The following is a 24888-nucleotide window of genomic DNA, read 5'->3' on the forward strand; positions in this document are numbered from 1 at the left end:
AAACATATTCCAGGACTGAATGAAAATGACCTTTGGATTATCGACCCAATTTGACTACTTATGCCACCTCTCCTCTCTTCTGGCCTGGAATCCAAAGCTATATGCTCTCAGGGGAGTGTTTACAGATGAGTCAGCATTGGAGCGGGCGAGAGGCACCGGGAAGGACAGTAGACCCCTGAGCAGCAGATGACGGTCGTGTTCTGGTTCTGTCCTGGAGAAGGGAAGTCACTTCACTCTATTACCTCATCTACAAGGTGGGAACAAGAGAGCTTAATTTTCTACTTAAGTTACAAAGACCGTGAAAGCAGTGAAAATGCAAAGCGTGCACACCAATGTTCAAATACAGAGTAAACAGGCATGGCTGACCTTTGACATAAACTGTTTCCACAGTAAATCTTCTGTGAGTTATTGCTCAAGGGTTCAAATAAGCTCAAAGAAGAGGCTTGTCAGTGACAACCACCGGGAGACAGGCTGAGTTACCAAAAGCGGTGAGACGATGAAACAGGTAGAGGTACTCACGCTTTCACAGAACACACACGGAAGCCAAAGAGCCTGATGCACACTAAATAAATTTCCTGGGATCTAACATTTAAAAACAACTGCCAGCCAGTTTATCTTCTAAGAAAGTGGACTTAGGGGGACAAAGAGCTTGGGAAGATAAGGGTGAGAAATAATGCAAAAGAGTTAAGGGAAATTCCCACTATGCAGACTTCAAAGATACAGAGGAAGGCAAAGCTCCACTGAAATAAAAACTCTGAAAGCGGGCTGTAAAACCTGTGCTCTGCTCCAAGGGCAGCAGTTGAACAACCGACAAAGAACGAGGGAGACCTTGACAGATCCAGAGGTTAGTGAAGGGCTCTGGGAAAGAACTGTGTGTGATAGCATGACTTCTGAGAGCAAAGAGCTGTATTATGCGACAGGCACGACGTCTTGATCTCAGCCCCCAATACTGCTGGCATTGACCAGAGGGGGGTTGTTGTACCAGAAGCACAGGAGGCCCCGAGTAAGCAGACCAGCGCCTGTGCGTCCTGCATCCACCGAGGACAGATGTCTCCTATAGCACCTTGACAGAAACTTGAGTTTTGTTCTTTGTCTCTGTAAATCATAGAGAAACCAAATGTCTGTACCTGTTACATCTCCTGAAGCTGAAAGCAATAAAAGATGACCACTTACAGTCAGTTGCAAGATGTATCTTCACTTGGGAATCACCTTAACACAGAGTTCCCATGTCAGGAGAGGAGGAGGCTGCCCCGCAGGTGACTTTCTTGAGACTCCTGATGTTCCAGGGCTGAGAAGACCAGTCATTTCAACCAGGGCGTAGGAAACAATTAACAAAACCCTCCAGGACAACAAGGCAGAATTTCTGGTTAAAACGATGCATGCACATCAGTAAACAAGCATATCCAAATAGATTAGAAAAAAACCTGAGAGCACACAGTGCCAGATGCCAGAAAGTTAGCACAGGATGAGAAGGGAAGAGCATCTGAGTTTCTAGACAATTTTAGACGTCAGGGTGCACTCCTGAAGATGCTGTCAAAACAAAACCAAAAATAAACCAGCTTGAGAGAACACGCACGTTTTAAGAGGCCAAAGTTTTAGTGGGTGAAGGGACGATTTCACTCATGAAACTAACCCAAGAACACAAGAAAACAACAAGAACAACAATCTCCTTGTATATATTCCACTGTCAAGGCAAAACATTTTTCTACAGGAAACAGAATTTTCCCACCACTCCAAAGAAGTCCAATAAATAACTTTACAGTGAAGGGCCCAGGGAGAACACACAAGGGGGCCCACATGTTCCCAAGCAGCCACAGGGCTGAGGCGCCCAAAGCGCCGACGCCTCCGCCAGGTCACCCGCCGTTCTGTCTTTCTCGAATGCGACCTGCTGGCGTTTCCAGCTGCTTTACGGAGCAAGTCCATCTGGTCAGCCCGGGGGCGAGTGAGGCCACAGAGCACAACACAAGAAGTGGTCATAATAAAGTCTTCTCTCGAAGACCAGAGAAAAGCTTCAGGCTGCAAGTTCTTCAGCAGCACGTCCTCCCAGAGGGCCGAGTCCCCCGCAGCCTCACGCGGGTAAGAGCTCGGGAGGGCTCTCTCCGTAGCAGTACTTTGCTATGGGATCCCTATAGGTGTTCTCGTGCTGCACGCTCTGTTGGCAAAACGGAAGAGAAGAGCGTGGTGAGAGAGCGGGACGGCGGCCAGCATACGCGCCCTGTAGGAGCCCAGGTGAGCCCAGCTCCAAAATGTCACCAGGGCACCCTCTGCAACCAAGGCGGATGCTCGGCACGGAATGCCAACAAAGGGCATGAGAAAGGACAAGTGCCACAGGACTGCTTCTTTTACACACACTAGTGAGTTTTTTAAAACCCAGCTGTGACTGGGACAACCTGAGACAATAAACTTTCCTCAAATTATTTTAAGTCAGTTAAGATCCAACAGGTATTCTGCACTTGACCCTGTGCTTCAAAGTAATTTGGTCTCCAGCACTGCACCCTGCAGAGGTGAAGGATACGCACTTCCAACTGCTTCCATCAAGGTTTGTGTACCTAAGGGCTGGCACATGGACAAAACACCACGGTGCCACACAAATGACCACACAGATGCTTGACCACATCTGGCCAAGCAAATGAAGTGTGACTACAGATAATGAGCCTCAATGACTAATTTTTCAGCAATTTGTTTTCATACAAGCAACTTGAATTTTTGGCTAGCCAAGAATTCATTAATTAGTCTAAGACCAAGGCTAAACATCTAAATTGTATTAATCCAATTTGTAGTCATGCAGCCAACTCTGTTTCTTGGGACACTGTTACAAAGGCAAATTGGCAACTGGGAATTTTCTCTTTACAGTGAAAAAGCAAAGTCAGAAAGTTCAGCATCTTCACTCAAGTTTGGAATTAACTCCTGGGTTTTATCAGTTAAGGAAAGAAAACAACTGGCCTTTTTTCTATTTTTCATTTCTCAGAATCAGAGTATGAATCAAAGCCACGGGTTCAAACTTCCTCCACGTTTCCTTTAAACTCTATTCAAATGGAGAGCTCTTTCAGCAAAACAAGGCCATTAGGAATTTCTTCATGTTTCAAATACTCATTATAACCCTTGAAACATTTACCCAACAATGCTAGATGCCTTAAGAGCAGACCAGAGACATAGAGAGTAGCATAAAACCCAGAGGACTACAGAAATCTGGCAAAGGGTGTAAGAGCTCCAGAGAATGGCAACTGAGTCACGTATGTCAGACAGAGCCAGGTCAATCTTGGAGACACCATGAAGGAAAGCCAGAGGAAGTGCGCTTGTATAACGAACACATCTGGTGATTTTACAGAGAGCACTCCAACCACCACCCAATCAAAAAGGCTGAGAGCAGAGGATGGGGAGTCAAAATGCGAAGAGGTTCAGACACTTTCAGCAGCTGGTGCCATGTTTAATGCCCAAAGAGCAAAGCATTTAATGACAACATGCTAGAAAGTACTGAAAGCTTAACAACCTACAGATTTATCTGTGTATTTTCAATACCCACCTGCCCCATGCCCTTGAATCCTAAAATAAACCACATTTTTGTCCCAGAATAACTTAGTACCCACTCTAAACGAGTGGTGCCTGGAAAGCCTTAGTCAAATTTCAGTCAAAGACAGAGGAGAGAGCTTCTCTCAGGAATTTGACTACTAGGACTTAAAATGCAAACAAGCTAATCAGACAGGGAAGATGCAAGTTAGTTAGACCTTGATTTAAACAAATATAAATATTTTACATCCCTAAATCATAAAAATCTCACGTTGACACTCTAAATACAGTCAGCCCTCCGTATCCACAGGGTCCGCATACATGGGTTCAACCAACCACAGATCAAAAGTATTTCAAAAAACTCCACAAAGTTCCAAAAAGCAAAACATGGCCTTTACACTGTATTAGTTATTATAAGTAATCTAGAAATGCTTTAAAGCATACGGGAGGATGGAGGGAGGTAATATGCAAACATTATGCCACTTTATATAAGCATTTAGGAATTTGGGGTCCTGGAACCAAATATGCTCAGATACCAAGGGATGACTGTACAATTAATCCCCCAAAGTTCCATTTAAATCTCTTCTCCATTATCACCCCCACCAAAGGGTCCCCAGTGTGGATTTTCAAGTTTTCTTCCAGACGTTGATTCCCACTGGCCCACCCTGCCACCAGAGGCATCATGGATACTGACCTGGGATGAGGTCCTGCATTTAGCCAAACACAATTCAAAGTGATCTTCGACTGCCATGAAGAGGTTCTGGAATGCCACAGCTGCCCGGTTGAGGAAGCGCTCCAGGAGGAGTTGCTGTGGAAACAAAAGTTAGTACCTATAATAAATTCCAAACTCAGCAGCACAAGGTAACCTTGGAAACTTCTCCTAAACTAAGAGACGGCTGATGCAGGGATGGGAGGGAGAGAAAGAGAGGCTTACATGAGCAGGAGGCTGGTGTCCTATTCTTTAGACATCTGACTGGGAATACAACAGCCCACTCTACCAAAGCACAGCTGGAGGAAAGAGAACTATGTCCTTCCCTTGCAGGCAAAGGCTACCTCACAGCAGCCATTTCTGACACCTACACAAGGTTCTCTACTATTTTCAAAGAATCCCACAGAAAGACTCTAATGCTCAATGTGAAATGCAAGCAGAAAAGTTAAAGGAGTCGCAGCACAAGGAGCAACTCTCCATACCTTGTTGGGCTGCAGGCAGCAGGAGACACAGTACTCGTAGGCGCCGCAGCAGCCACTGGACAAGCAGCCGTCGCAGCAGTACTGCTTTGTGCCAGGGACGTTGACGTTACAGCAGCCATTCACCAGCAGGTCTTTCCTCTCACAAACGTAACCTGAAAGTCAGAAACTAGCCTGAGTATAGACCTAGCAGTCCCCTACCTGTGACCAGGGGCGATCACACAGTGGCAATCAAAGTCCTGCTCCCAAAGAACATGAAGCCGGAGTCTGGAGTCAGGAGCATCCTCAAGACCATAGAGTTTGGAATCAGACGGTGTCCAGTCAGAGCTTGCAACCTGCATGCAGCAGTTTATAGGAAACACAGACTCCTATTTTATAAGTAGGCTATATACATCCTAATCCACCTAAATGACCTTTTAGTCTGCGGTCACATATTTGATTTAATCATCACATGGCCTTTGTTTCCCTGTTCCAACCTATGCAAGCCAATTTTTCATCTATGCCTGGAGAAAAATGTAATGCTTTTTCAAACAAAAATCTGAAGAGAGGAAAAAAAACAAAGCGTTCATTCCTGAAAATGAGATCCTCCTAGATTAAAAAAACAAACAAAAAACTTCACACACACTTTTTGTAAATGCCTTTCATATACTTGCATTTCACATTTAACCTTCAGAAACTGATTTAGGCTGTTTTTAAGTATACAGAGCAGGGATTCAATTAACCCTCAGGATTAGGGAATGCCAGTACTCTATAAAACCCAAGGAATAAAAATCCTAATTTCCTCCACTCATCATCTAAATAGATCCCCTCCAACTTAGTTCATGCATTCATATTCAACTTTAAGAAAACAATGTCCTCACAAAAGCAAACTTATTTTTCATAGCTGCTAAAGAGACAATTCTCTACACCCTTCTGGGAGTGGGACAGGAAAATGTAAGAATAAGTCCACAAGGGACCCCACCTGGCCCATGGGCAAACTCCCAGGTACAGGCTCAGGCCCACAGGTGTACATAGGTGCAAAGCAGCTGTTCCTCACATCCTTCCATTCCAAATGCCCCAGCATCATAATCCTCAGAGAATGAGACCTCATGAAGCAAGAGGTTGTTTTCAGAAACCATTCTGGAAAACACAGTCTGTGCAAAAGCAGGAGGCACCAGTAAAATAACAATGGAAGAGGCAAGAAGGGCCCTCACTTCATACTAGGGAAACTGAGGCCTATGAGAAGCCGATCCCATTTATCTGGGTGCTGGTGCTTCTTTTCGCCACTGTGGTAGTTTTAACTATGTGGTTTTGTCTTCTAAGAAAATAAGAGAGTATGATCCTAATGTCACATTAAATGTTTCTGGGATTCTTCCTAACTATTCTTACTCATCTTCATAGGAATTACAAATTAAAAATTCAAATAAGCCAGCATGTTCCTTAAAATTCTGCCCCAAATGATAAATACAGAGTATCTTATCATGTAATCTGTCAGAAAGATGTAAAATATTACCCTTGTTGAAATGATCTTTCTGCCCTTTTCTCTTTTCCAGGTTGTAAGTGTTGGCATCTCAGGTCTTCTATTTTTCCCCAGTACATTTAGCTTTGAAACCAGATCTTTCTAACTTCTGGTGAAAGAAAGCCCATCAAGATTTCTCCTTTTGCACCTGGAGAAACACACTCTTACAGACATTATTTCCAACATGGAGTCCTGTGAAATCACAATCTCAGTGTATGCTGCTCCTGACTGGGAAACCAACTTATAACCTTTGCAAAGTTTCTAACTTTATTGGTTGTCTTACTGAATAAGGTGTAACTCTGGCAACACTCATGTTGGTGGCATCTGCTCGCTAAAATGCAAAAATTTCCTGCAAGTTTTCTTTATTACACTGTTTATCTCCTCTCGTGTATTCATGGAGGTAATATAAAACATATCGTTCCTGGATTTTTATTGATTAGTTCTTGGAACTTTGTACTTAAGAAATCTGACAGTCTTGTCTCATTTGAATTAATCAGAGGGCAATCATTCTTTTGCTAGCTATGACCAAAGGAAAAGACAAACTGTCATTTATAACCTAATATTAAATAATAAAGTCCAGGCATAAGATTTCAAGCTTTCTCACTGGGTATCATACAAACTAAAGTCTGTAAGAAAAAAAGCACTGAATTCCAACTTCGGTCCTGGTCTTAGTCCTAGGTCTACCCCTGCCTGACTAGCTGGGTCATACTGTGGAAGTAGCTTCCCTTAACTGAACTTTACTCTATTTAAACAAAACACATGTTATTTGCAATTTAATCTGCTTTTCCAATGTAATCTTAAAAACAGAGCTCAACACTGTTTAGTCTTCCTGATTCTTTCCTTTAATCCCAAATAACCTCATATGCTCTGACACCTTTGAGATCTTTTAGGAAAAGTTTTTTTTTTCTTAATTATTTTACTGGGGTTGCAAACTTTACAACACACACACATATGAACTGTAGTCTCATTTTAAAGACAGTACCTGTCTTCATTTTGTTGAGCTTCATCATGTATCAATGAAGACTCTAATTCAAGATTAGTTATCAATTTCAATATTGTTAGGTTTATAATTCATTTGTTCTGAGACTAAGAGCAAAATTTACTCTTGCAAAACAAACCAGATTATTTGCAAACCACCAGCTGAAAAAGGAAAAAACCCCACAAAACAATTGAGGAATTCTGACCACTGTTTGGATAATCGACATTAAGGAAAAGTGGCACCAGATTGCAGAAGAGAAAGGGAGCCAGCCTTACCCAGTTCATCTGTGATGAGGTGTTTCCCCTGAATAGAATTCCGGCACTGGTTGCTGGGCCGACTACTATTGCCCAAATTAAACTGTACTTTCCATGGGATGGGTTGATCGTGGTCTTGGACCTGGAGGAGATTCCGATCTCTCACTGCCCTCTCCTCCTACAAAGAAACCATAAATGAGAAGGTTAAACTATTGTTTCTTGCATTTTTACCAATTTTTCATATAAACTACAGTAACAGGACAAAAACAATATAAAAAAGCTTGCACAACAGGATACCTCACTTGGTATAAGAAAAGTCTGGGCCAAAGTCATTTTTAAAAAATGCAAAATAAACCTGAAGGAAGAAGTAATAAATTAGGGCTATGCTTCAAAACTTACATAAATGCCCCTAGATTAAGTACACATTATAAATGGGTACAAAAGCATTAATTTCTTCAAAAAATTTGGAGGGGAAGAGTTTTGAACTTTCTGACAGCAAATCATTTAAAACATTTTTTATGTTAAAAGTAAACATTTACATTGTGGAATAGAATGTAAAATCTGAATACACTTTTAAAATAAAAGAGGAAACTTCAAAGAAACTTTCCAACTGTCATTTCAGACAATACTGGAACATATCACAGGTAACAAGGTTACTTTAATTTGCAGTGAGGAACAGTGGCAAACTAAATGGGAACTCTGAATTAAGAGCTTGATTTTAGGTGCAAGAGCATGGAAACTTGCAAATTTTTTCTATGAAAAAATACTGAGTACATGACCCTGGGGGCTCCCCAGGTGGCGCCAGCGGTAAACAACCTGCCTGCCAATGCAACAGACACGAGACACGCAGGTTTGACCCCTGGGTCAGGAAGAGCCCCTGGAGGAGGGCACAGCAACCCACTCCAGTATTCTTGCCTGGAGAATCCCATGGACAGAGGAACCCGGTGGGCTACAGCCCACTGGGTTGTAAAGAGTCGAACATGACTAAAGCGACTTAGCAAGCAAACAATGTGATCCTTAGAAGATATATCTTTCTTTACAAAAGACACCCACGTCAGACAGCCTTTACCTAGACACGCAAAGTGAGGAGCTTCTCTAGAGGCAAGAGTTTAGACCTTTTCTCCTAGCCCCCACGTCGCAGTTAGACTTTCCAAACTGCCTTGTTATACTCTTAAGACAAACTAAGTAAGGTGCCCAAGAGCCAAAACACAGACCATGCCGTCTTCTGATTCAGGAGACAGCCATCTTCTGAATTACTCAACCTATCTACTGTTGGAAAACAAAACAATGACAAGACTCCCTCTGAGAGAGGTTGTGTATATGGGTGCGTATATGTGGGTCCCTAGTGGCTCAGTGGTGAAGAATCTGCCTGCAACACAGGGTTCAATCCCTGAGTTGAGAAGATTCCCCGGAGAAGGGAACGGCAACCCACTCCAGTATTCTTGCCAGGGAAGTCCCATGGACAGAGGATAATTTAACCATTCTACCATTTTGATAGAACTCTGTGGCTTTTGCCATTAAGAATGATCTGTCAAAAAAAAAAAAAGAATGATCTGTCATGTGTCACTGAGCAAAAGGGACTAACCTTGAAAGTTGATGACAAAGGTTATACTTTAAGACAACAGAAAAGAGTTATTTTTCTGGGAAGAGTTATTTAATATTTACAACATGCATATCCACATATACTTTGGCACAGCAAACACATTTTTGAAACCTAGCCTCTAGAAAGTACCAATATGTAAGGGTGTATTAGGATGTCCACTATAGGACTGTTTATGTGATAGAAAAAGAACACAGGAACCCCAACCACAAAGAAATGATTGAATAAACATGTATAGCTATGGCTATTACCAAAAAAAAAAAAAAATAGACATGACTGATGTGTATTTACCTACAGTAGGAGTCCTTAAACATGACTTGCACATTAGATTATGTAGGACACTTAAATCCTGATTCCCGAGTAAAAAGCTCTGTGGGTGGGACCTGGGAGTCATTATTTTTTCAAAGCACTCAGATGATATTAATAAACAGGGTTGCAGATCACTGATGTCCTTAGTATATTAAGCTAAAACACAAGTTACAGAATGATGTGCATATTACCACATGTTGTATTACAATAATAACTGTATTAATGTATACATACAGGATTGTAAGAGCTGAGATACAGGCATCGAAAGATACACTACAGACCATTAACATGGAAAGGACAGGTGATTGTTACCATCTTTCATCTTTGGAAAAGTTTCATTTTTAATTTAAAGTAAAATGGTAAAAGTTATTAAAAAACACGGTTATTAACAATAGGTGACACTAGTGAGGAATCTACAGGAACTCTACCCTTGAAACTTCTCTGTAAACCCATAATTATTCCAAATTAAGTTTATTATTTTAAAAAACCATGATTACCAATCTGAAAGACATAAATATCCCACAATCCCATTACTTAAATAAAGCCGTAGCCATTTCTGCATATTAACTTCTAGCCTTTGACCCCAGCATTTATACTACAAATTAGGATGCTTCACATTCAGCTCCTCTTGACACTAATTGGATGGTAAACGATTCAAGTACCTACATTATCTTGATAATCATTTTCAAGGCTATATAATAATCCATCATGTTGATACGCTGTAATTTAGTAAACACATCCTCTACAGATCAATGTTTCTGCCTGCCCCAGGTTTTTGTTATCATAAACAGCACTGCAATAAAAATGGAGACCTTTTGCTTATTCTCTTGCATCATTTATGGTAGGAATTATTATTGGAAGTAGAGTTAATGCTATAATTCATTTCAGTCACTCAGTTGTGTCTGACTCTTTGTGACCCCATGGACTGCAGCACACCAGGCTTCCCTGTTCATCACCAACTCCCGGAACCTACTCAAACTCATGTCCATTGTGTCGGTGATGCCATCCAACCATCTCACCCTCTCTCACCTCCTTCTTCTCTTGCCTTCAATCGTTCCCACCATCAGGGTCTTTTCCAATGAATTAGTTCTTTACACAGTGCTAGATAATTTTCCAAAAGTTATATATGCCACTTATAACATTACCAGCATTTAAACAACACTGTGCCACACCAGTACTGAATTTTGCTCCTTAATTTACTAAAGGTAAAACAGTCCTACCCGGTGGCTTTAATTTCTATTCTGCCCCTTCTCTTTTGGGATTTCCTGGTAGCTGAGCTGGTAAAGATTCCACCTGCAATGCAGGAGACCCCGGTTCAATTCCTGGGTTGGGAAGATCCCCTGGAGATGGGACAGGCTACCTACTCTAGTATACTTGGGCTTCCCTGGTGGCTCAGCTGGTAAAGAATCCGCCTGCAATGTGGGAGAACTAGGTCCAATCCCCGGGTTGCGAAGATTCCCTGGAGAAGGGAACAGCTACCCACTCCAGTATGCCGGCCTGGAGAATTCTACAGGCTGTATAGTCCATGGAGTCACAATGATATGACTGAGCTACTTTCACTTTCCCCTCTCTTTTGTTTCTTTTGAACTAGCATCAGCATGAACAAGATGGGTTATACAAAAACAACATCAGTATTACTTGGTTGGGGGAAGAATGGGAGCTAAATGCAGAAGCCTTGGGAATACGGACAAATCACTTAGGTGCACACTGCTTAACCACCTGTAAATTCATGCTCCTCTGCTGTGTTGGGGCTGTATCAGTTAATGACATAATCAAGCTATGTGCAAGCTAAACTGCACTTCAAATGCTACCCTAGATAAATTAATAGCCATAAAGACTTAAGAGGCTGGTCAAAGTACAGTAAACTGGATTTACAGTATAGCAAGGTTGAAAGTGCTCTTCAAATTACTCTCAAACTTTCCTGTTATTCCTCCTGAAAGAAAACAAGCGTTCATGGTCAAGGGCATTCCAGAAGGGCCTCTTCCACATTACTATGATCCTGGTAAACAGGAAGGCAAGGCTCCCAGCATTTGAGATTGTTTTCAAACCTGAATATTCACGACCTTGCCAAAAGGATTGGGCCAGAGTTGTACAACCAGAAAAGACTGTACAAGACAGTGTGTAAGACATAATGATGAAAGTAATGAATTAGCACATTTGTTTTTCCAAAGGTCCACTTTTACAACGATGTGGTGAAGGGGCACTGAAGGGATTCCTTCACTGAACAGGCAGCTTTAAACCTTTCCCCAGCTGGTCCACCTACCCTAACAGGCTGTCTCAATTTTAAACATCTCCTCCCAATATGTTTGTATTTTCTCATTTCAGATCCATCCAAAGGTACGAAGTTCTTACAATGTGTTAAGGATATAGAAACAAAGGTAGCTAGGTTCTCTATTTTCAAAGTGCCTCCAGAATTTTCATAAACTACAAGCAACTATAGAAATGTTTTATTACTAATGTATATTATTTAACCTCTGATTTAAAAGGGGGTATATTGATAACTGGGGCTTCCCAGGTGGTACAGAGGTAAAGAATCCACCTTCCAATGCAGGAGACACAAAAGACAACAGTTTTGATTCCTGGGTTGGGAAGGTCCCCTGAAGTGGGAAATGGCAACCTGCTCCAATATTCTTGCCCGGAAAATTCCAAGGACAAGGGAGCCTGGTGGGCTGCAGTCCATGGGGCAGCAAAGAGTCAGACACAACTGAGTGACAGAGCACATGAGCACACGCACTAATAGCCGTCCTATTTTTCAGGAGCTAGCCTAAGGGCCAAATGAGATACGTGTCCCATTTAAGCAGGAAGGCACCTGAGCACAAGGCACTGTCATTAAAAGACTCGCTTCTGATTCTCAAAAGTAAAAGAAAAAAAAAAAGGGAGCTAAAGGCCAGAGGGAATCCCGAATGTCCAATATTTGGGGAATGACAAATAAATATAACCTGATCATGGAAAATTTTAGTTATAAAAAATTTATACTTAAAGCTTTTAAAGATGGGGAAAATGCATACATGTCAAGTGAAAAAAGAGTATGCCCCAATTATATGTTTAAAATATGAAAATGAAGAAAGAAAATATGCCCAAATATCAATGAACCCCTCTGGTTGCTGAGATTAAAGATAACTGCTTTCCTTGTCTAACCTGTGCAGCACTTTACAAACTCTGAAAGGTATATGTACTTTCGTGATCAGTGAAAAACAGAAAACACAGATTAGCAACTCTTATGATTTATTACACTTTAGACAGTGTCTAACTTGAAACCAATTTACATACTTAATTACTTAAAAGATGATGATGTTCATGTATTCTCAAGTAGTTATGCAAATAGCCCTGACACTTTCAGAACTGCACTACGTGAACAACTATGAGAACAGTTATTTACATGAGAGGACCTCTAAGGACCCTTCTGACTCCAAGACTGGGATTTCTTTAATCTCAGCTCAAATGCCCCAAAGAGTTAGGCCCACCTTGCTGCTCTATCGTAGTACCTTGTTTTGTTTTCTTTATATTACTAATTGTTATGTGAAGTAATCCTGCTCATTTGCCATTTCTACCCCTCACCCCCTACAGAATACAGGCTCTTGGAGAGTCAGACTACATCTGCTTTGCCCCCCCACTCTATCACCATCATCTAGCAGACATTGCCTAGTGCAGTTGGTTTTCACTAAAACATTTGTTAAATCAGTGTGCCCAAGTCACCTGGCACCCAGCCCTCTCGCCCAATGGCATCCCCACCAAGGTCACTAATTTCTCTTGTGTTCCCATACCTACAATTTAAACTATCCCCCAAAGCATTAATTAACATGAAAACCAAAGAAAAGAGGAATTCAAAGCTGTACAGAATAATCAACTATCTCTAGGCAAAAAGTGGCTGCATCTGCTCCAAGAGTTCAGTCTCACTGAAGCAGAGCTAAGGATCATATGAAGCTTTGGAGTTTTTCAGTCTCCTCTCAATTAATTCTAACCACTCCCACCCCGCCTTTCTGTCCAATAGATAGCACAGCTCTGTTACAGATGGAGCCTGAGTCTAGGCAAAACGGAGCCCACTTGCCTCAAGCCACTGATCTCAGGAGTGCCAAAGACCAAAACAGCAGCAGAGAACAGAGCCAGCAAGCAAACTCACACATGTGTAAGAGCATCAGTCAGATTGGGATGATGTTCATCTCACAAAAGTCCACAGACCCTTTATACTCTTAAAAATTATTCAGGACTTCAATATGTGGGTCACTAAGGGTTATGGCTATTGATAGTCATCGTATTAGAAATTAAAACATAACTCCTTAAAATATTTGAATAAGCTATTTGTTTAAAAATAACAATAATGAGCCCATTACATATCAACAGGTTTTCATGCGCGTGTGGGAAAAGAATGTTTTTCAAAACAAAAATATGTATTTGGTGAGATGAGAAAATGTTTTTACGTGTCTGCAAATGTTTTTAATGCCTGGCTCAATAGAAAACAGCTGGATTCTCACAACTCCCTCTGCATCCAATCTATTGCAATATATTGTTTGGATTGAAGCTTATGAAGAAAATATCTCATACAGATGTGTAGTTGGAAGTAGAATATTTTAGTGGTTTTTCCAGATAATTATGGATAATCTTTGATAGTACATCAAAACTTGACAAGTATAGTTTCTTAAAAGTTCACTGCAAATGGTATGACCACTTTGGAAAACAGCCTGGCAGTTCCTCAAAAAGTTAAACAGAGTTACCAAGTGACCATCAGTTCCACTCCTAGGACCATACCCAAGAGAATTGAAAACCTATTTCCAAACAAAACCTTGTACACCAGTGTTCATGGCAAATAGTCAAAAAGTAGAAACAAGTCAGTATTCCTGCCCTGAGAATTCCATGGACAGAGGATCCTGGCGTGCTACAATTCATGGGGTTGCAAACAGTTGCAACTAAGCAACTAACACTTTCACTACTTTCACTTTTTTCAGATACAAGGCAAGTCTCCATCAGACAAAATGTGGTAGATGTTTACAAGAGTATTATTCAGATATAAACTACTAATACATACTACAAGATGGCTGAGCCTTGAAAACACAAGCTTTTAATTGAAAAGAAGCCAGACACAGAAGACACACAGTACAATTCCATTTATACGAAATGTTCAGCATAAGTGAATCCATGGAGACAGAAAGTTGACTAGCGGTTGCCAAGGGCTTATTGGGCAGAAATAGAGAGATCATGGCTAACATGTTTTTTAGGCCATGGGGTAATTGGATCCAAAAAAATCTACAAAACGAAAACAGTTGCGAACAGTTTTAGGGACTCAGAATCATCCCCCCCCCAACACACACACCTCTATGATTGTGGCCATAGATCAAAAGTTAAAAAAAAAAAAAAACAAATACCAGGACACCAGAGTAAAAGGTAGTTGTAGTGAGAATTCCCTGGTAGTCCAGAGGTTAGGACTTCGCATTTTCACCCAAGGGCCTGGGTTCAATCCCTGGTCAGGGAACTAAGATCCCACAAGCCTCATGACATGCCCATCCACACCCACCGCTCAAAAAAGGAGATTGTAGGGAAAGTAACAGAGTAGACAGCATCTGAGTCAATAAAGGAAAAAATCAGTGGGAGTGTGCCAAACTGGGAAGAAAGGAAGCCACCCAATTATAAAGATTTGATTGCTCAACCAATATCTGAACAACCACGATAGTGTCTGGCAGTATTCTAGACACTGGGATTCTATGAACAACACAAAGTCCCTGTTCTCCAAAAAATTATGTTCTAGAAGGGAGAGTGACGGGAAACAGATAAACAAACAAATGATCCAGAAATCCTCAGTAAGCGATTTCTACCACACACACAAAAATAAAGTACGACTATGGACAAGAAACTGAAGTCACTGAGACTGTGTCACCTGGTGTGACCTGGGGCAGTAACAGTAAGCCTCACTTGAATTAACAAGACTCACCATGCAGAGATCCTGGAACTGAGCCTGGAGTTTTACCTAAATGCAAGGGGGATCCAAAGAAGAATTGTATCTTCTTTTCTATTCAGATGATCACCTCCTCCTGCTGATAGAGAAAAGACTATAGGACAAGAAAGAAAGCAGAGACCTGTGGGTGGGCCCCTGGAGAGGTCCAGGCAGCCTGCCCTAGGGTGGCTGCGGTGACAACTGGGAGAGAAGAACAGATTCAGGATCTGCTGTGGAGGCAGAGGAAATGTTTTGCAGGCGAGGAGTGAGATAAAGTAAAGCAGAAAGTATTTGTGGCCGGACTACCTGAGGAACAGTAACTAGTGAGCCTGGGAAGACTGGAGAGAAAGTGCAGGTGCTGGAGAATCAGGAGTTCGGTTTTGGATAAGTAAGAGGAGCTGACAATACATTCAAAAGGGACTCAAGCAGGCAACTGGACAGAAGAACCTGGGGGTTTCTGAATCCGTGGAGGTTGGAGTTAGAAATCAGGATAGCCAACAGCATACAGCTGGTATTGAAACCAACGGTGCTAGAGGTGAGCAACGGCAGGTGGGAGGGAGGCAGGGGGCTGAGTCCCTGCTCACCGTGGCGCCCGCGGGACAGGCAGGGGACAGCATGTGACCACGAGAAGGTGTCTGTGAAGTTGTGAAAACACACATCTAAGAAGCACTGAGTTCACAGGAACGTCACCCACACGTCCTAGTCACCAGAGGAAGCTTGTAACACAGGTGAAAAGTGGGATACAGTTCTCTAATTTCCCTTTTTACAGCTTCCCCACCAACCTGCTAAAACTAGGGTGACCATCTCCTTTAATGGTTTTTTTTTTTTTTAACTTAGAAAATAACTGCTTTACAATACTGTGCTAGTTTCTGCCGTCCAACACCGTGAAACTGCCCTAAGTATACATATATTCCCTCCCTTGTTTAGTAATTTTCTATTCACTGATACGCTCTATTTAGGAACTTGACTCTTGAAAATGAAAAGGGGAGATTTTTTAAACTCCCATCAGAGCAACAGCATAAAGCAGGGTTGTCCCGGGTACCCTCTGAAGTAGGCTCATTAGTTGTAAAAACCCAAACGCTCCTACCGATTTCTAAACATACTGCCCGTGCTCTGGGTAACATTTCCCACCAAAGCTCTCTGCCTTTTCTTTCAGAAATTCGCACAGAAAAGAAAAACTCAGGGGGTGGCCAGGTGAAAACAAAATTCCACTCAACCCTGTTTTGTATAGGAAGGGAACCGCGGGGGTCCTGGCGACCACTGAGCCCCGAAATTAAATAAAAACCAGGCACACCCGCGCTGGCCTCGCAGCTTGGCTCCTTAGAGCCCAGGAATCTCCACCTTTCCCAGTCTCCAGGTTCCCCCGCTACAATACGGGGACAGTACACCTCCACCCCACCCCAAACCTCCGTGAGACCGAAAAGAGAAATGCCAGCCCCGCTCAGCTCTGAGCCCGGCAGGTAGGAAGCCCTGAGGGTGAAAAGAACAGCGTTAGAGGCCCATCACAGCGGGCTCGAGTCCCAGCTCTGTCCCAACCAAAGGGGCAGGTCCCTTCTCCCGTCTCAGCCCCGGCACGCCGGACACTCGGGCAGCGCGGCTGCAGAGGCAGCTTCCCTCACCCGGGCAGCCGGGGCAGCACTGACCTGCTTGAAGGTGCTGGTGAGGAAGTAGACCAGCGAGAGCCCGAAGACCAGGGCAAGCACCCACCTCTTCCGCAGGAGCCGGCGCCACACCAGAGCCGCCAGGTTCACCATCCCGGCGCGGAGCGGGGCAGGCCCGGGGCCCCGGCGGCATGGCCCCTACACGGCCGGCAGCCCCATGGCTCGCGGCGGGCGACGGCCCCGCGGCCCTCAGCCCAGCCAGCTCCCGTCAGCCACCTCTCACCTCCCACGTGACTCCGCCCCACGCACCGCCTCCTCACCTCTCGCGTCACCCGCCGGGCCTCATTCAGCCTCCTCCTCATTGGTCCCTACAGAGCGGGGTCTTCTTATTGGCTAAGTCTCGGGAAGGGGGTGGGCAATCGTGTGCGTGCGGCCGGTGGAGCTATGCCCGGGTCTTAGCGCCGGACCTATCGACCTGGGAGAAAAACCTGAGGAGAGGCCGGAAGCATTCGGAAGTCAGGTGCTCTCCCGGCCGCGCGAGTGATTGGCTTGGGAGGACGTGAATGATGCCGCTGTGATTGCTGAATCGTTTGTGCAGGTAAAAAGAGAACGTTATTTTTCCCCCTCCATTATGGTAAGTGTAATCTGCCCTTGCAGTCCTGGGGCGTTTCGCGCTAAACGTTGGTTGCAAGAACGAAAAACGCCCACGGCATTGTATTCGAAGCGCACCTGCCTTCTTCCAATGCAAGTGATGCGGGAGATGCGCTCTTGCGTGCATTTCCGTGCAGTCATGTAACGGCCCGGGGGTGCAACTTAAAATCTCCCATACACTGAAAACTCTTGGTAAAATCCTTCTTAGGAATGGAGTGCGATGTATGAAGCAGAGGGTAAAAAAGGCATTTCAGTCAGTCATTTCAGGAGCATCCCACATGCAAACGTTTTATTCCAGAATTCAGTATCGGAATAGTTATGTACGGCCTGCTTTCAACACAGAATCCGAAGCCCCTTCGAAAGCAAGCATCTGAAAGTGGGATCTTGGGTATTTGATTTAGGAGACTGTGGCAAATTTGTGGATGGAAACTTGGGATTTTTTTTTTTTAACAATAATTTGACTGCGCCGGGTCTTAGTTGCGGCATGCAGGATCTTCTATCTTCTTTGTGGCTTGCGAGCTCTTAGTTGCCGCAGTATATGGGATCTAGTTCCCTGACCAAGGATGGAACCTGGGCCCCCTGCATTGGGAGGACAGAGTCTTAGCCACTGGACCACGAGGAAAGTCCCGAAACCTGGGATTCGGTATTTTATTTTCCCCAAGGATTTGTAGGTGATGAGGAATCATTGGGGGAGGGGGCATTAAGGCAAGATTGCAGGTTCTTGAAATAGATTTATGGGATAAGTTCAGTTCAGTCGCTCAGTTGTGTCCGACTCTTTGTGACCTCATGGACTACAGCACACCAGGCTTACCTGTCCATCACCAACTCCTGGAGCTTGCTCAAACTCATTCCTATTGAGTTAGTGATGCCATCCAGCCATCTCTTCCTCTGTCATCCCCTTCTTCTGTCTTCAATCTTTCCAAGCATCAGGGTCTTTTCCAATGAGTCAGTTCTTCATATCGAGTGGCCAAAGTATTGGCACTTCAGCTTCAGCATCAGTCCTTCCAATGAATGTTCAGGACTGATTTCCTTTAGGATGGACTGGTTTGATCTCCTTGCAGAACAAGGGACTCTCAAGAGTCTTCTCCCACACCACAGTTCAAAAGTATCAATTCTAAAGTGCTCAACTTTCTTTATGGTCAAACTCGCACATCCATACATGACTAATGGAAAAACCATAGCTTTGACTAGATGGATCTTTGTCAGCAAAGTCATGTCTCTGCATTTTAATATGCTGTCTAGGTTTGTCATAGCTTTTCTTCCAAGGAGCAAGCATCTTTGAATTTCATGGCTGCAGTCACCATCTGCAGTGATTTTGCAGCCCCAGAAAATAAATTTTCTCACTGTTTTCATTGTTTCTGTATCTATTTGCCATGAAGTGATGGGACCAGATGCCATGATCTTAGTTTTCTGAATGTTGAGTTTTAAGCCAGGTTTTTCACTCTCCTTTTTCATTTTCATCAAGAGGCTCTTTAGTTCCTCTTTCTACCTTAAGGGTGGTGTCATCTGCATATCTGAGGTTATTGATATTTCTCCCGGCAATCTTGAGTCCAGCTTGTTCTTCATCTAGCCCAGCATTTCTCATGATGTGCTCTGCATATAAGTTAAATAAGCAGAGTGACAGTATGCAGTCTTGACATACTCTTTTCCCAATTTGGAGCCAATCTTTTGTTCCATGTCCAGTTCTAACTGTTGCTTCTTGACCAGTATACAGATTTCTCAGGAGGCAGGTAAGGTGTTCTGGTATTCCCAACTCTTTAAGAATTTTCCAGTTTGTTGTGATGCGCATAGTCAAAGGCTTTAGCATAGTCAATGAAGGAGAAGTAGATGTTTTTCTGGAATTCTCTTGCTTTTTCTATGATCCAGCTGTTGGCAATTTGATCTCTGGTTCCTCTGCCTTTTCCAAATGCAGCTTGAACATCTGGAAGTTCTCGGTTCACATACTGCTGAAGCCTAGCTTGGAGAATTTTGAGCATTGCTTTGCTAGCATGTGAGATGAGTGCAATTATGGGATAAACTTTCCTTCATATATGGAGATGGTGCTACTGACCAGTTTTATTTTGGTTTGTGTTTTGGGTGATTTTCCAAAAAGAAAGAAGGCTTCTCTGGTGAATTGTTTCTAATCAGCAGCCCTGGTAACACCAGTACTGTCCCCTGAAGAAGGCTGGTCAAGATCAAGAAATCACTCAACAGCCAATTATGGTGCCCTGAACTAAGCCAGATATCATCTTTTGTTCTGGGACAAGAAAATATTTAAGGAAGCTAAACCTATTCATATAAAATCTCTGGCTTTTATTTCTTCTCTAGGGTGAGAGGTCAGGGAAGGAGCAAGGCATATATAGAAAGAGGTAAAGTGAGAGACCCATTGGTGTTTTACTTGTTGAGTGCAGCTCTGTGCCAGGCAGTGTTCTACATGTGGAGGTGGAAGGGCAAACTAGGCAGATGGATCCTTACTTCTGTAGCATTTATATTCTAATGGGGGACAGAGCATAAATAAATAAGCAAGCATGTAAATAACTGATCAATGCTATGAAGATAGTTGAACAGGGCAACATATGGTGGGTCAGGAGGGTGAGAAGAGAAGACCTCTAGGAGGAGGTGACATTTGACCTGAGGGAGCTAGCCAGAAGGAAAAGCATTCTGGGGAAAGGGAACAGCAAGCACAAAGGCCCTGAGACAGGAACAAGCTGGCATCTTTGAAAAACGAAAAGACCAGTATGATTGAAGGGGCTTGGTTAAAGGGAGAGTGGAGGCAGGTGAGGTTGGGGGCAGGTGAGGCCTGCAGGCCAGGAACAGAACTTTGATTTTATTCTGGTTACAGTGGGTCACCTTTGGAGGCCCTAAAACATGTCTGTATTTCCCAATCAGGACTCAGAGTTTGACAATAGGGCAGAATATGTTCAGATCATAACTGTCCTCAGGAATACCAATGAGGGATCAATGGGAGGCTAGCAAAGGATAAGGAGGCAACATAACCATTTGTTTATAGCCACCCCCCCATGAAGCCCTAAGACTTCTTAGGTTCAAGGCATCCCATGGACTAGTCACTGAAGTATTCTGTGCCATCCAGGATTTGGAATCTCTGGTAAGCTCCTGTGTCCCTTTGGAGAGAAGGAAGAGGGAGAGATCTGCTTTCTCTGGAATCCAGTGGTCACATCCCCACCTGGAACCCTGAATGCCCACCTGAGGTGTCGTCAACATGGAGTTCTGAAGTCCATGTGGTTCCTCACAGTGAACCAGGTGACGTGTCTGCATGGGGATTCACATCTTCATTACCAAATGTGAGGGCTGGAAGGAAGCTCTGGGTTCAGACACTCCACCCCTCTCCCTTTGAACCTACGGGGACTCTGAGGCCACCAAGAGGTTACTGACTTGTCCAGGGTCACACAGCAAATTAAGGGTGGCACCAGTCCAGGATCTGTGTCTCCCAAATGTCTGTCTACTGCACCTTCTCCAGCACCTCTTTGCTTTATAGTTCACTTCTTTCTCCTCTCATGTGAAGACTTCCTCCACCTTCAAGTCTCATCCTCCTCATCCATGAATGACACTTTCCTTAGGGGACAGAAAGTTGATTTGAGGGTTGAATGACATACCAGACTGAAACCCAGTTTGCAAAATGTCAGAACGCTCTAGGGATATAAGATATGAGTAGTACTTATTTATAGTTACCATGGCAATCTAGGTGCTGGGAATGTTGGGAGACTCTGGTTCATGCCTGTGTTGACTTTTAGGTCTTAAGGAAAATGCAGAGACGCCACAGCAGCAACACAGAAAACGTTCCACCTGAAAGGTAGGCATCACTCTCATTCCATCCGAGGCTCTGAGCTTCAGGTGGTCGGGACGACCCAAAACTGGATTGAATGTTACCTGCTCCTCAGGGCTACTTGTCAGAAGGGTGGAGGAGATCTGATCGGAAACTGCTTTGCACAAAGATGACCTCATATCCTCAACACACAACAGCTTGCTGTTGCTCTTACGGTAATTCTCAAAGCCTGTGCAGCCAGTGGTCCACTTGACTGTGTCCATGATTGCACCCAGGAGATTTTAATTTATAGAGGTGTCTGGGTGGGAACATGGAGAGGCTGATGACCTTGAAAGAAGATTTTTATTGCTTGCACTTCCCAAGAGAAAAGGGCTTCTATCCTACGCAGGGCCACATGGGGAAGCACCAAGGTCAGCCAGGAGACAGACAGGAGCAAAGGGAAAGCATAGGTCACAGCTTTTATTGTGTTTTCCACACAAAGTAAAGCAGGGCAGAGGAAACAGCTTAGCGTTGACTAGTTTGAATAATGTTGGTGGCCTCTATGCTATAGGAGTGGTCTCTAGCTGTCTGGTACCTGGCCCTGGGTGATTTGAGGCAGAGGAAATATTGGCTAAGAATGTGAATTAGATAAAGGAGATGGTTGGGGATATAGGCTCTGGGTCACAGGGAAACTGTAAACAAGTTTGGCCATTAGTTTGACCCTATAATGTGTGTATGAAAGTGTTAGTCACTCAGTTGTGTCTGACTCTCTGCGACCCCAGTGACTGTAGCCTGCCAGGCTTCTCTATGTGTAGAGTTCTCCAGGCAAGAATACTGGAGCGGGTTGCCATTTCCTTCTCCAGGGGGATCTTCCTGACCCAGAGATCGAACCCAGGTCTCCTGCATTGCATGCAGATTCTTTACTGTGTGAGCCACCAGGGAAGCCCCATAATGAGCAGATGCCAAATAGACAAATACAGAACCTAAGAAAACAACAGGTCAAACACTAATGAACTAGGATTTCTATCTACGTAAGCCAAAAAGAGTACGGACTGTGGGGCCCTGTTCTCAGGCTGTGACAGTCTCCTGGCCCAGCCCTCTCACCATGCTGGAATATACACCCAAGGAGCTGGCAACCAAGCTTTTCCTATTTCAAGTCCTCTGTGACTCTGAGGTTCACAGCAAAATCACAAAGTACTCACCAGTGCCAGTGTTGAGTTTTGCATGAATCCTCCCTGTTCTCTGGGGAAAAACTCCTTTAGTCAGATAACCCTTCGACAAAATCCCACATCAGTCACTTCCCACTTCTGTGCCTTTGGCAAGCACGTTCACCTCTAGGCTTTAGTTCCCCCGTCCATAAATGGCAGATAACAAAACTCAGGGTTGCTTGTGAATGAGTGAAAATACAAAAACACAGCACCTGGGATGTTTGATAAGCTGCCCCGTTGGAGCTTTTTCCAGGCTCCAAAGACAGAACTGCTCTCCGCTTTTAAATGAATGGTGAGGTCTTTGGGGGCAGAGAAGACACTAGAAAAATAATGGCCACTGTGACTTGTATACTTTCCTATGTCACCCTCATATTAGCCAGTGGACGTCAGGACTGTTTTTATCACCATTTTATAAATGAGGAAACTGGGGCTCAGAGAAGGTAAGTAAGATACCTGAAGTCACACAGACAAGAAGTGGCAGGGCTGAGATTCAGGCCCCAGTCAATTTGACCTCTGCGAAGTATGTGCTTTGAGACTCTACATTTCAGCTATCTCCTATTTTGATGGGTTCATTGTCCTTCCAGGTTGCTTCACATTCTAGCCTTTAAGTAGTTAAGTTGGAAGCTCCCCCTCTGCTCCCCGCAAGGATTATTCTTTCCCATTTAGGCTAAAGTCTCAGCTGCATGCTGGGGAAAGGCCCAGGGAAGGGAGGCCAGCTATAAAAAGGCCCTTGGTGGGTTGGGCCTTCCCTGGTTGTACTAGAGGTCCCCTGAGCCCAGTGAGCTCAGAGTGCTGGCGAGCTTAAGGCAGGCAGGAGGTTTTCCAGGGCCCCTGGGATAGTGGGGGAGAGGGTGGCCTCTGTGGGCACCTGCCAGGACTCCTGCTGTCTCAATTCAGCTTCTTAAAGTGCAGAAAAAGCTGAATGCCCCTTGAGGATCATAGCCATGGTGTTAGTTATTATTATCTTTATCATCATCCCAAGCTCAAGAAACTAGGCCCACACATTTCCTGGGCTTTTGGAGCCAGCAGGGATGGGCCATGGGAGGTGGGGGAATAGATAGCCATCTTCAAGTTCCCTCCCTTGCCCGGGCATAAAGTTGGTGGTTTATAATAACTTACCCCCGGGTCAAGTTTGTAAGGCCGGTGAAGCCAGTCCCAAGATTTCTGCAGATCAGAATTTCCCCTGCCGGGTTTAACAGATGTTCTGCAAGATGTGAGTAGGTTTTCCGTGGAGGAAAATAATCCCGTGATCAAATAAGTTTGGGAAACACTAGGTTTAAGCAAAGTTAATGTTTTCAATTGCAGGCCTTCTCAGAGCCTTTAGCGTAACTTATTCATTCATTCTTTCAAATAATATTTATTGAGCATGTTCTGTGTACCAGGTGCATTGTGCTGGGTCATGGCAATCCAATGGAGGGCAGACAGTCATGGTCTTTACCCTTATGGAGCAGGGCCCAGTCTGAAATACAATTCTTAGTGCCAAGTACATGTTATAATCACCTGGGGGCTCTGAGGGAATAGAGGTGCTGTGACCCAACCCCAGAGATTTTTTTTCAAGTTAGAATTAATATTATAACTTCAATGAATTTGTATACTTCTAAGTGTTTCTTTTTCATTGATTGGGTTTTATCTAGCTGTTTCATCTTCTAATGTCCTAGGCACCTGCTTTGGTCTATGCCGCTGGCTGGGCACTGAGAACAAAGAAGTGAATCAGATACAGTGTGTGGCCTCAGGGAGCTTACAGTCTAGTAGGAGAACAGGCCATGTAAACAAATCAGTGTCCTGCGTTGTAGCTTGTGGTATACTGTCCAACCCCAGAGATTTTTGATTCAGTTGGTCAACACTAGGTCCAAGGCCTGTATTTTTCAAAAACTCCCCTGAATGATTATAATGTACATGCAGGGCTGAGAGTCACAGGTAAGGAGTAAAATAACTATGATCAGTCCCATTTTGTGCCTGGATGATAGGAGGTTAGGGTACAGTGAGGACAGAGAGCAAAGAGACTGTCATTGTCTGGGAGGTGGGCAAGCTGCCCTGAGCAAGAGTTTTAGCTGAAATCTGATGGATCAGTGTAGGTTTCCTGGTGGGGCCAACCAGTGAAGGGGCTGGGCTTGGCAAAGGCCCTCCAGTAGGAAGCGCTTGGGTAGTGAGAAAAGGGCACGTGGTGAGATAGTGGGGGAGAGGGTGGCCTCTGTGGGTACCTGCCAGGACTCCTGCTTTCTCAGTTCAGCTTCTTAAAGTGCAGAAAAAGCTGAAGGCCCCTTGAGGATCATAGCCATGGTGTTAGTTATTATTATCTTTATCATCATCCCAAGCTTGGGATGGGCCAGAGCTAATCCAGGCTGTCTGGCAAGTTCATCTCTCTGAGACTGAGTCTGTGTGCTGTGCTGTGCTAACGGACTCAGTTTCTTCATCTATAAAATGG

At 43.9% G+C, this 24888-nt stretch overlaps 2 protein-coding genes across 7 annotated transcripts in view; one reads left to right on the forward strand and one right to left on the reverse strand.

Annotated features, from left to right (window-relative positions):
• C17H12orf49 (chromosome 17 C12orf49 homolog) overlaps positions 1–17155 on the reverse strand; it is a 27993-nt gene extending 10838 nt beyond the window's left edge. For 2 of the 6 annotated variants that reach the window (XM_018061214.1, XM_018061211.1), the window contains exons 1-4: positions 16905–17150; positions 7448–7604; positions 4699–4850; positions 4202–4315 (exon numbers count right to left, since the gene is read on the reverse strand). In XM_018061214.1, coding sequence (XP_017916703.1) covers positions 4202–4315; positions 4699–4850; positions 7448–7604; positions 16905–17015 — 534 coding nt within the window. In that variant the 5' untranslated portion in view covers positions 17016–17150. Of the gene's footprint in view, positions 1–1175; positions 2153–4201; positions 4316–4698; positions 4851–7447; positions 7605–15258; positions 15362–16904 lie in introns of those variants that run through there. The other 4 variants (XM_018061215.1, XM_013970654.2, XM_018061213.1 and 1 more) reach the window with 4 other exon arrangements.
• The window catches only part of RNFT2 (ring finger protein, transmembrane 2), a 63257-nt gene continuing 55654 nt past the window's right edge, over positions 17286–24888 (forward strand). The window contains exons 1-3 of the mRNA XM_013970672.2: positions 17286–17460; positions 20584–20753; positions 21245–21303. Coding sequence (XP_013826126.1) covers positions 20730–20753; positions 21245–21303 — 83 coding nt within the window. The 5' untranslated portion in view covers positions 17286–17460; positions 20584–20729. The remainder of the gene's footprint in view (positions 17461–20583; positions 20754–21244; positions 21304–24888) is intronic.

This window comes from Capra hircus, chromosome 17, assembly GCF_001704415.2.
Source record: "Capra hircus breed San Clemente chromosome 17, ASM170441v1, whole genome shotgun sequence".
Classification (NCBI taxonomy): domain Eukaryota; kingdom Metazoa; phylum Chordata; class Mammalia; order Artiodactyla; family Bovidae; genus Capra; species Capra hircus.